The sequence below is a fragment of the Phasianus colchicus genome, chromosome 8 (genome assembly GCF_987193195.1).
Source record: "Phasianus colchicus chromosome 8, bPhaCol1.hap1.1, whole genome shotgun sequence".
Taxonomy (NCBI): domain Eukaryota; kingdom Metazoa; phylum Chordata; class Aves; order Galliformes; family Phasianidae; genus Phasianus; species Phasianus colchicus.
Window position 1 is genome coordinate 1,458,924 of NC_143443.1, and position 11,496 is coordinate 1,470,419.

The window sequence follows — 11,496 nt, forward strand, 5'->3', positions numbered from 1 at the left end:
CATAAACTGTGACTCTTTTCTGTGTGAAGCATTGCAGAAACCAATAATGCTGTAGCATAAAGTGCTCCTGGAAACTCAGCAGGTTTTACTGCTTTCTTTTTTGTTTGTTTTCTAATAAAACACACTGTGTATTTGGACTTAATGAAGCGTGAAGAAGAGGAAAAATCAAGTAATATCAAAAAATCATTGTTAATTTTGGTGCTATTTCTTCAGAGAACAATTGAAAAAATCCGTGATTAAGAAATTCAGTGGGTTTTTTTTCTAATATATAGTGCTTTGACCTTAACATTCTGTGGGTTTGTTTCGTGAGGAAAGGAAGAGAAGGGGACCATTTGTCACAATTAAAAGAAAGGGAGCTCATTACTAATTTTAGGATTTCATAACTGTTTTTTCAAGTAATTTTCCAGTGCTCAGTATTTGCTTTCACCCTCTTCCAGACAAGACTGATCATAATAAGTGAAGGTAAAGGAAATTATCGAAGAAAAGCCCTTCTGGCTCTGTGGATAGTTCCCACATAGCCCAGTGCTTCCTAACTGAGATTTGGTGTCTTTCAGTAACAGGCTTTGTTTTATAAATAAAAACTCACGTATCTGTAAGTAGGGTTTTCATAGTAAAATTAAGTAAATATTTAGTTAGGTTTTAAAGCATGAAAAATTGATCTAATTTAATCAAATATCAGATTTCTATTTCCTATCTGTTGTTGACGAAACTCATCAATAAGGTTACGTGCAGGGTGCTGCATTTGGCTCGGGGCACTCCCAGGTATTTATACAAACTGGAGAAGGATATCATTGAGAGCAGCCCTGAAGAGAGAGACTTGGGGCTCCTGGTTGATGAGAAGCTCGATATGAACCAGCAGTGGAAAACCAAGTATGTTCTGGGCTGCATTAAAAAAGGGGTGGTGAGCAAGGACTGGGGTCTGTATAATCAACAAACATAGAGTGGTGTGGCTAGGCGGGTATCTACAGATAATAGAGCTAGAAAGATTATCACTGTGGAAAGGGATAATCGAAAATAAATGAAAATGCTCACCCATGTACTAGGCTTGCAAAAAAAAAACTCCCAAGGGAGCAATCTCCAGGAAGAAATCCTTCCTCAGGGTCAGTCAGCCCTTAAATGGGGTCTAGGAGAGGTGCAGCCAGGCTCCAGCCCTTCTGGTCACGCAGCTGAATTGCCTTCACCTGTCTCCATGGCTGACTCAGTGCTTGCCTCAGGTGGTCAATGAGAAGTTCAGGCCGTGATTCAGCAGTTCCCATATACTGTCTAACACCTCTCATGCACAAATGAAACATTTTGGAATTGGGATGGATTTTATTGATGTTATTGGTGACAAGGTAGGCACCCCTAATGCCTGTGCAGACCCAATGATGAAGGGCTGCAGTGTGTTCTGGGGTCAGAAAACAGCAGGTTTTGGTGGATGGCTGCCAAGGGCAGTCACCTGCTCTGCAGGCAGGACCCCGTGGAGGATGTCCCTCTTCAGCAGGACCAGGATGAAGAAGACAAGCTGCAGCAGGCCCAGGAACAGCAGAAACCTCCTGAGCAACAGAGGAAGGTTCATTCAGAACCAGGGGCACATTTGTCTCAGCACTTTCCAACCAGCCCCAGCAAACAGCCCATGGACCTGTGCCATACAGGGAGCGACCCAATCTGTTGTACAGAGCTGCAGGGCCCCACCCCACCTGCTCTTCCCACCCAGGACACTGAGAAATACTGAATCTTTTCATCCCCAACAAGTCAAAAGCTGCCATATTGTCTCTGGACCCCAGGGCAACTCACCGCAGCCAGGCTGTGTGTGGATGGCTCTGTGCTGCCATCTGCTCACCCTAGAGGACAAGGCAAAGCAGGGACACGTGTTGGGGTATGTGAAGGTTTGGGCACTCAGAACCCCTCCTTTGTCCCCACACACAGAAGTGGGTCCATACCCTCTGCCATGGCCCTGAGGTGACCCTTCCCTCCCCAAGGCCACAGCGGGGCTCTCTGTCTTACCAGCCGCACAGCCACTGTCTTGTGCATCAGGGAACTGATGTGCTCTTCCCTGCATCACCTTCCTGCTGTTACAGACACCGGGACTTTGGTGTGTGAGAAAAGGCCTCGGCCGGCACCAGGACCTCTTCCCCCCCAGTGTGGCCACAGGGATCCGAGGCAGCTGCCTGGCCTCTGCTGGAGTGGGACGGGCACCTCTTGGTGCCAGCCCTGTACAGGTCTGGCCTTCCCGAGCTCCAGCTGGTGGCACAGATGCCTGGGGGCTGCTGGCATCCCAGCTCCCCTCTGCCTCCGGTCTGGACTGTGCTGGGGCCTCAAACACAGGGCAGTGCACCTTTTGGTGTTCTCTCTTGCCTTTTGGAGGTTCTTCATCTCTACCTTCACCTCCTTCCTCAGTGCCTGGACAAGGAAAGAGTCTGGTCAAGAGCCTGCCCTGTGCCTGCTTGCAGGGGGCTTCCCCCATAAACGCGCTGCTCTCCATTCTCTCCCTCCCGCCCTCCGTACCTTGCGGATTTTTGCCTTTTCTCTGACAGCATCTGCCAGCTCCACAGAACTCTTCTTACACTGCAAGGCAGTTGGGACGAGTTACGTGGATGCAGGGTGGCTAAGGGCATTCCCAGCCTGTCCCCAGAGCACAGCAAGGCCAGGCCAGAGCAGGGCAGCGAGCCCTGCGGCACCCCGGCTCCGTGCCCAGCAGCTCTGCCCTGCGGGATTTCTGCAGGCGGCTCACACACCTCCATCAGCTCCTGCACAGCACGGCTGACTGATGTTGTCTTCCACCAGGGATTCCCAGGTGTGCTCCTCCGCCATGGCTCACCTGCACGCACATCAGCAGGCAGAGCAGCGTGAGGCACGGCTGTGGGCACGGCAAGGCACGGCACTCCTGTGGACACTGCCCTGCCCCAACGCGCCATCGCGCACGGGAGCTCACGCGTGCTCCTTTCCGGCTGTGCTTCGGCACACCGGGCGTCCCACGTGCAGCCATGGCCGCTGCCATCAGTGCCACACGGGTACGGCTGCCGGCCCACGGGCACGCTGCCTCAGACCCGACACGGCCATGCTCAGGCACAGCGAGAAGGGAAGGTGAGGCCCGGCACCAGGCTAACCTCAGGACTTCTGCCTACCGCTCGGTGCTCGCAGTCACAGACGGGTTCCAAATGGCCGTCGACCACGCTGTGGGCTGGGAGGGCGCTGGGGGCAACCTCTGCCTTCGGTCTGCTCTCCCAATCTCTCCCACCTCCTCGCAGTGCCGTTGCTCAGCACCAACTGCTCTCTCTGCCCAGGGAGCAGCGCTTCTGCTACTCTGCAGGGGGATGTGCCACAACACAGGGTTGCTGTGCTCACTGTGACACGTGCCACACTGCCCACGGGGAAGTGGCTGCTGGGCTGGTGGGCAGAGCATCAGGAGGAGATGGGCACCAGAAAAGAGGAGAATGAGATAGGTATGTGAATTGGGGTTTTCAGTGGAGAGGAACACTATGAGCTTAACAGGTGATTTGAGACAGCCAGCGTGGCTTCATTAAGGGGTGGCCAGCAGGGAGAGGGAGGTGATTGTCCCCCTCTACTCGGCTCTTGTGAGGCCCCATCTGCAGCACTGCGTCCAGGCCTGGGGCCCACAGCACAGGAAGGACGTGGAGCTCTTGGAGTGGATCTAGAGGAGGGCACTGAGATGGTCAGAGGGCTGGAGCACCTCTCCTGTGAGGAAAGGATGAGGGAACTGGGCTTGTTTAGCCTGGAGAAGAGAAGGCTCCAGGGAGACCTTATTTTGGCCTTCCAGTACTTGAAGGGAGTGTATAAACAGGAAGGGGAACGGCTGATCACGAGGGTGGATAGTGATAGGACAAGGAGGAATGATTTTAAACTGAGCCAGGGGAGGTTTAGGTTGGATATTAGGAGGAAGTTTTTCACCCAGAGGGTGGTGAGGCACTGGAACAGGTTGCCCAAGGAGGTTGTGGATGCCCCATCCCTGCAGGCATTCAAGGCCAGGCTGGATGTGGCTCTGGGCAGCCTGGTCTGATGGTTGGTGACCCTGCACATAGCAGGGGGTTGGAAACTGGATGAACATAATGATCCTTTTCAACCCAGGACATTCCATGATATGATTCTATAAATCTGTTTCCTAACTCTCATTCAAACTGCAGATCTGTTTTCTGCACACATTGTTTGCTTAGTTCTAGTACACATGTATTTAGATGTTTTGATGTTTTCCAGGAAGCATGGGTTGCAAACAAACGATGTAATCCATGCTTATTTTTGGAAACGTTCAGCTCCACCCAAAAGCAGGCTGAGACTGATGGCAAGCAGAGCTCTGCAGAGGAAAAATGCTGATTTGGCTGGCAGCTTTGCCCACAGCTCAGTTGTTCCTCGCTGCATTTCAAAGTGTGTATTTCAGTAACACAAATGAGCCGGCACATTGGTCATCAGGGCCTTTCTTTTAACACCCTTAGCAGTGCAACAAAAGGAATAATGAATAGAAAGAGGTATTCAGCTGTGGTTAGCTGAGTCCCGGCCTTTTGTCTAGAAAATCCTCAACTTCCCAGCTGAAGTCCATCATAACAAATTAGAAACTTTTGTCTGCTTTTCTCTCAAAATCAGATCATGCCAGTAACACTTTTATAAAGGATAAAGGAGAAGGGAGCTGAAAATTGGATTTACTGTTCATTAAGGTTAATCATTTACTTCTCTTTATTCAGGGTTGAAAAGTGCTGTGTAGTACAATAACTGTGCCCAGGACGTGGGGCTTATGAGAAGGGCAGTGAAACAGTGCTAACATGTCCCATGTCAGGAATGCTTTTTGAGTTCAGTGATGAAAGCCATGGAAATCATCCTATTCTATTTGTATAAGAAGAATCCATTCAAATTCAAAAAAAAAAAAAAAAAAAAGAAGAAAAATGAGTCTAAAATGCCAGGGCTGAAACACTGGTGGCCTTAAAAATATTTAATTTTTTCAACACAAATGAATAAAAAGCGAAACAGGAGAAGACATTGAAATTCCATTCTTTCTCACTCTGCATGCAGGGCAAAATAATGTTCCAGAAAAGTTTTTCTTTGCTGTTATTGATGTGGTTGAGGAAAGAAAGCTTTGCGAATCTCTACACGGTGAACAGATACTTGATAACACAGAATCATTTTTCTTCTTGGCTTCTTTTAGGGATTACATGTATGATTACATTTCAACTGAAATCCATGAAGTTTGGCCATATTTTGTGTTAGGCTCAGAGTCAGGCTTCAGTTGCACAACCAGTAAGGTCCCACTTTTAGGTTATTGCTCTTATGACTGGCGATCTGATTCTCTGCAGAACAGGAGTTCCTATCTCTTTTGCCTTTGTCCACATTTTTCCAATTGAACATCTGTGTTTCCTTCACTCATGCTGGGGTAAAATCTTTTTCTAATGCAGACTTTCCTCATTGGAATTCACTTTCATGTTGGATACATCAAAAGCTCATGGCTGCATATTGAGTTTGTATAAACCTATTTAAAACGCCAAGATAGTAATTTACTTAATCTAGACAGGCTGAGCAGCGGGCCTGGGAGAACCCCATGAGGTTCAACTAATCCATCTTGCACGAGGATGGTGGCAACACCTTCTATCAGTAAAAGCTGGGGGAGAAAAGGATGGAGTACAGCCCTGCCAAAAAGGGCTTGGAGGTTCTGGTGGATGACAGCTGAATGTGAGCCAGCAGAGTGCCCTCACAGCCCAGAAAGCCAACCATATCCTGGGCTGCATCCAAAGCAGCATGGCCAGCAGGTGAGGGAGGTGATCCTGCCCCTCTGCTCTGTGCTGGTGAGGCTTCACCTGGAGCACTGTGTCCAGATGTGGAGTCCTCAGTGCAGGAGAGACACGGACCTGTTGGAGTCCATCCAAAGCATCCAGAGGAGGGCCAGAAAATGATCCAAGGGATGGAACACCTCCCCTGTCAGGACAGGCTGAGAGAGCTGGGGCTGTGCAGTCTGGAGAAGAGAAGGCTCTGGGATCCCTGAGAGTGGCCTGTCAGTATCTAAAAGGGAGCTACAGGAAAGAAGAGGACAGACTCTTTAGCAGGGCCTGTGTGATAGCACAGTGGGAAATAGTTTCAAACTAAAAGAAGGGAAATGTAGTTTAGATATGAGGAAAAGGCTTTTTACAGTGAGGGTTGTGAGGCACTGGCACAGGTTGTGCAGAGATGTGGTGGATATCCCATTTCTGGAGATGTTCGAGGTCAGAGCCCTGTCCAACCTGAGAACCTGATGGAGCTGTCTCTATTCATTGCAGGGCAGTTGGACTAGGTGACCTTTAAAGATCTCTTCTGACTCAAACAATTTCATTATTCGATGAAGTATTTGTCACTGCATCTCCTTTTGCTAAGGCACTGACTGCACTTTTTCATATGCAGATGTGAAATGAGACCTATTGAATTCTGGCTAGATCAGATACATAGCGTTAGATATACCTAGAATACATATTAGTATAGACGTATTGCTAAGTATATATTAGTGTCCTTATTATATTACCTCATATTAGTTATAAGGTACTGAAAACCATAATCTGGCAAGTTTCAATACCTCTTCTCTATAATATGATGTCACATGGTTTCACACCATTAATACATATGCCTTGAGATTGCCCTTCAAAAGACCCACAACCTGTGGCTATAGAATACATTCACTTGCAAAGTAATTTAGTATAAAAAGGAGTCTGGTAACCATTTATCATATTAAAAAGAATTCCTCAATTTACGTGAGTCATGTCCCCTTCTGACACACAAAGTATATGTCTATGTGCACAGGAAAGATATTTAATAATTACATACTGCATTAACTGGATAGGAAAATTAATCCTATCCAATATGAAAGTACAAATATCACTTGCAGAATGAAGATGAACATAGCATTCCCACTGAGTGAGTCTATTCTGGGGAAATCATGAAGCAGAAATAAGATTAAAATAAAACGTGACAGCTGGATCTTGTTTCTAGCTCTAAAAGAGTCCCTCTTCCATGACAAGGTTGCACCCGGTTCCTTTTATAGCAACTCTGGTTTATCTCCCCTGTAATTTTGGCCTGAGAAATTCCAGCTAAGCTTTGACGTCAAAGGCAACTGTCTCTACAAGCAGAGATTGTCTTTTTATGCAGAGCAAATTTACAAAACGAGTTTCATTGGTAAGGGTGACTTCTGCCTTACATCACCCCTGAGCTCCCAAATTACCTTTAAACTTTCTGTAAGGTAAAATTCCATTGCAACATCATGCTTGTGTTATATCTGAAAAAGAGGTGGACAGACAAAGCTGTTGGTTATCTCGTGGACAGTTTTTAAGCCAGCCTGCTCCCTCTGTTGTTGGCGTGCTTTCACTCTCCTCGAATCACAGAATCACAGAATCACAGAATGACCTGGGTTGGAGGGGACCTCAAGGATCATGTAGTTCCAACCCCCCTGCCTAGCAGGGCCACCAAACATACACCTTTACTAGATCAGGTTGCCCAGAGCCTCGTCCAACCTGGTCTTGAACACCTCCAAGGACGGGGCATCCACAACATCCCTGGGCAGCCTGTTCCAGGACCTAACCACCCTCCTAGTAAAAAACTTCCCCCTAACATCCAACCTAAATCTTCCCTCTTTTAACTTAAAACCATTTCCCCGTGTCCTGCTATTATCAGCCCTTATGAAGAGTTTACTCCCCTCCTGGGAGTAAGTTCCCTTCAGATATTGAAAGGCTGCAATGAGGTCGCCCCGCAACCTTCTCTTCTCCAGGCTGAACAAACCCAACTCCCTCAGCCTGTCCTCATAGGGGAGGTGCTCCAGCCCCCTGATCGAAGCATATACAGAAGAAAACTCTTGTAGCCTGTGCGATTACATGTCCTGCTAGGGCTCTTCTGCTCACAACAAAGCTGCTGGCAGCAGCCTCAGTATGCTTCTGTAGTGTCTGAGGCCATCAGAAATCTCCCTGCTGATGCACAAACGTTCTCACAAGTTGTTTATTTAACTTGAACTGATGATTGCATTTGAAACTATCACCCTGCCAGAAGATCGATTTTAAGCCCTTTGTATTCTGCATACAAAAGACACTCTGCAACAGCTTTGATGTCAGCTAGCATTGGAGACCTCCTTCCAGTTAAGTCTGCAGCATCGGTAGACTTCATTTCCCAGAAGAAACACTGTGCTGCAGTGCTCGACTCCTGTGTGCATATTGGCACTTGGTCCTGAGGCTGCTGTGAGCGAGGCAGGCAGTCAAGGAGCCCATTACAGTACGTGTGGTCTGAACAAGGACTAATTCATTACCAGGAATAACTTTGAACTGACACAGAAAGTCAGCACTCCTTCTTGGCATAGAATGATGGTTTATTCTTCCTGGACCTCAGAGCACTTTATTTTTAGCCAAAAATAATCATGGGCTGTTAAGCACAAAGCAAACCTGAGGTGCAGAGAAGCCTCACGGCACCGTGCACAGCACAGCGGAACTCACTGCAGCAGTCTCGCGCTGGTGGAGACATATGGGACTTCACACCTAGCCCATACAGCCATTCCTGCATCAACTGCATGTGCTTGTGTCACCCAGACAAGACAAACTCTCCCTTTTTAAATGATTCAGAATCAAAAAACCACAAGGTATTTTTGGAGACAGAAAGGAGACATTAAGAGTCAGCAAAATTGCTTTGGTTTGTTCTCTGCTCTCCATGGAAGTGGCCACAATATCCATACACAGCTCTATTTTACAACGAAGGAGGAAAGGATCTGGTCTAAGCTGTTTTCTAAAGGTTATATAGGGAGTTTCTGGGAGAACCTAGAAATAGACAAGGGCAGCCACGATGGCAGAGCTGCTACTGATGTCCTTGTACTTGAATGCAGGCATCAGCAAAGCAGGCCAACCCTAAGAAATGTGTGGTCATTCATAATTCCATATTCATATTTCAGTACAATTCTGTGTACAGTGTAATAATTCTGAGCCACGCTTCCCAAAGAGACGAATGGGGTGAGTCAGCTGAGAAGGAGCATTATGACATGGAGACCTTGCAGGAGTGCCTGCTCAGAACCCACAAGCTTCTCAAACCAACAGATTCAGGAAAGGGGAAGGTTTCAGCTTTTTCCAAAGGAAAGGATGTGTCTTCTGCTTTGTTTGCTGATACCAAACAGGCCAGGGCCAGAGCACTGACACTGACACCTGGAAGCAGGAGGTAGACTGGGACTCCATGAGGTCCAGCACTGCAGTGACACTTTGATCCTGAGAAAAACACTGTTTCATGCATGACACTTGTCCAAATCTTAAATGATCTATGCGGAATGAACTGTTTGATCAATGGATATTTTACAGAGATACAAGCAATACTGCCCTGACTGCAGCACATGGCCTGCAGCAACATTTCTTTGCAAAGGACAAACACAAATGATACTTTTGTAGATGCATATAAAAATATTCTGTGGTAACAGCACTGGAGCAGAGCTTGTAGTAAATTTAAGCTTGTGACATTGTGGGTTTGGGGTGGAGAAGGCAAGGAGGAACAGCGGTGTCCCTGCTCTCAGTTACAGCTCTGTGGCTGCTCCTTGCCTTGCTCTCACAGCTGACTGCTGCTGCCATAATAGATGTCACTGTTTCTACAGCTCAGTAAAGGAAGAAGTGTATGAGAGGCCCCTGGGTCTGAGCACATCTCTGTAACAGCAGGTCTGAGCCCTTGTGATTCTTCCAGCTGGGGTCCTGTCACATTGGCCAGAAGAGCTGTGCATTTTCACCCATGGCTTTAGCCTCTGCCCTCCTAGCCCTGCAGCAAAAGAAAAGAAACACAGCAAAGACTGCATCTGGATTTTTGCTGCAGGTGGTCAAATCCTACCCCAACAAGCTTTCAATGCCAGGTCCATGCAGTGAGGATGCACTGCGCTCTGCTCCAGCACATGGTAGAGCCATGCCTACTGAAAACCCAGACAGGTACCTTCCATAAAGCTTCTTATCTAGCTGCTTATTTCATTATTGCAATGATTGCTACTTACACACGTAAAGGCTTGGTCCAGGTGTATGTAGCCATGTGCACACAAAGGGCAGTCTGTGCTCCTTGCTCTGCGAAGCACTGCCACAGGGCCAGTCTTGCAGGAGGCAAAACCTTTTCTCTCTTTAACTATGTGAGAAGGTGAAGGGTTCCACAAATTAGAGGCTACTGGTGTTGCTGCATATCAAAGTTAGCAGAGAAAAGTATTCATTAATCAGCATCTTTACTGAAATTAACTCTGTTATGCTAATATAGTCTTACTTATTAAAGCTTTGCTCTAATAGTCCTGAATTACTGCTAGGATAATGACATTTCTGCTTCTAAATGCCCTGTGCATTCCAACCAAATTACATCTGTGTGTTTGTGCACAGATAAATATGAATTATTCTCACAAAACTTACATAAAACATCCTTCCTCTTCAAAAATACCATGGGATATAAGGTGACCATGTCACCTGGCAATCATCCTTTGCCTTCAGAAAGACCTGTTGGGAGAACAGACACAGCTCCTGGCTTTTAAAAAGGAAAGAAATCTGTAGGATATATCCTCTTACATGCATAGAGTGAGTCAGGCTCCTGTACAGCAAGAATCTGTGCTGTAAGGTGCAAGGAGAAAATCTAGTTTGTCATTGTACAGTAATGGAGAAGGAAGCAAACAAGGAAGAAACAACTATACTTGATTTATGATTAGCAATGTCTAACGTATTGCTATTGCACCAAGGGTGCACATATGGGAGAGACACCACACCTGGTGAAGCTCTGAAATCAAACAACTGCTGTAGAAATAACTGCTCCTAGCCTGTGACTGTGGTGCAAGTGGGACGTGCCATGAGAGCAGCACTGCAGCAAGGCGAGCGCAGCAGAGAAAATGACTGTTGGTGAAGCCAATGTACTTGCAGCAGCACTTGGTACCGCCACGTAACTGCCCCCATCCCTGCTCCCTAGCTGATCGTGCAGGGCTCCCCAGCTGATTCATGCAACCCACCCGCATGTAAGCCTCCCACTGATTATTTTAGGACGGGGCTGATCAGTTGACCTGAGCTTTAGGTGATCTCTCACAGCCATCTCTGTGATTTGCTTTTTTGTCCACAGCCTCGGTTCAGCCTCGTGCTTTGCTGGCTGACAGGTTGCCTGGAGGAGCAAGTCTCTGCCTTGGTCGACCTGAGGGAATTCAGCTTTAGTTGTTCCTACCATCTCATTTCCAATGAAAAGAAGTAGTTTTACAACTTACTATATCAAATCTTAAAAGGAAGGTGGCCATTATTAATGAAACTGAAACCTTTCCTTGCTGTAAGTTACCACAAAATTTGATCTGAGCTAATGTAATTTCAGGCAAATGTAATACACTGCAATCTTGGCTACCAGCAAGAGGCCAAACATGATACATACCCCCTTTTATGGTCTTCACAACATTAGCCCAATTTGCAGAACAAACACATTCAGCGTTCAGCCCTTGTGCTATGACTCGTGCATCCTGCAGCTAATAAGATTGATGTGTCCAGTGATGCTCCAGGACAAAACTACTCCTGCACTGGTGAGAGCTGCTCTAGTGCCTGCATT

The 11,496-nt window shown here is 47.1% G+C and overlaps 1 protein-coding gene across 1 annotated transcript; it reads right to left on the reverse strand.

Moving 5' to 3' along the window:
• Positions 1–1,106: 1,106 nt before the first annotated feature.
• LOC149916976 (uncharacterized) lies at positions 1,107–3,381 on the reverse strand (the record flags this gene model as incomplete). The annotated part of the gene is made up of 7 exons (XM_090144640.1): positions 1,107–1,535; positions 1,777–1,823; positions 1,987–2,028; positions 2,071–2,382; positions 2,488–2,547; positions 2,801–3,018; positions 3,132–3,381. Coding segments are annotated over 7 exons (1,071 nt in total), but the record flags the coding sequence as incomplete, so codon positions are not given.
• Positions 3,382–11,496: the final 8,115 nt, after the last annotated feature.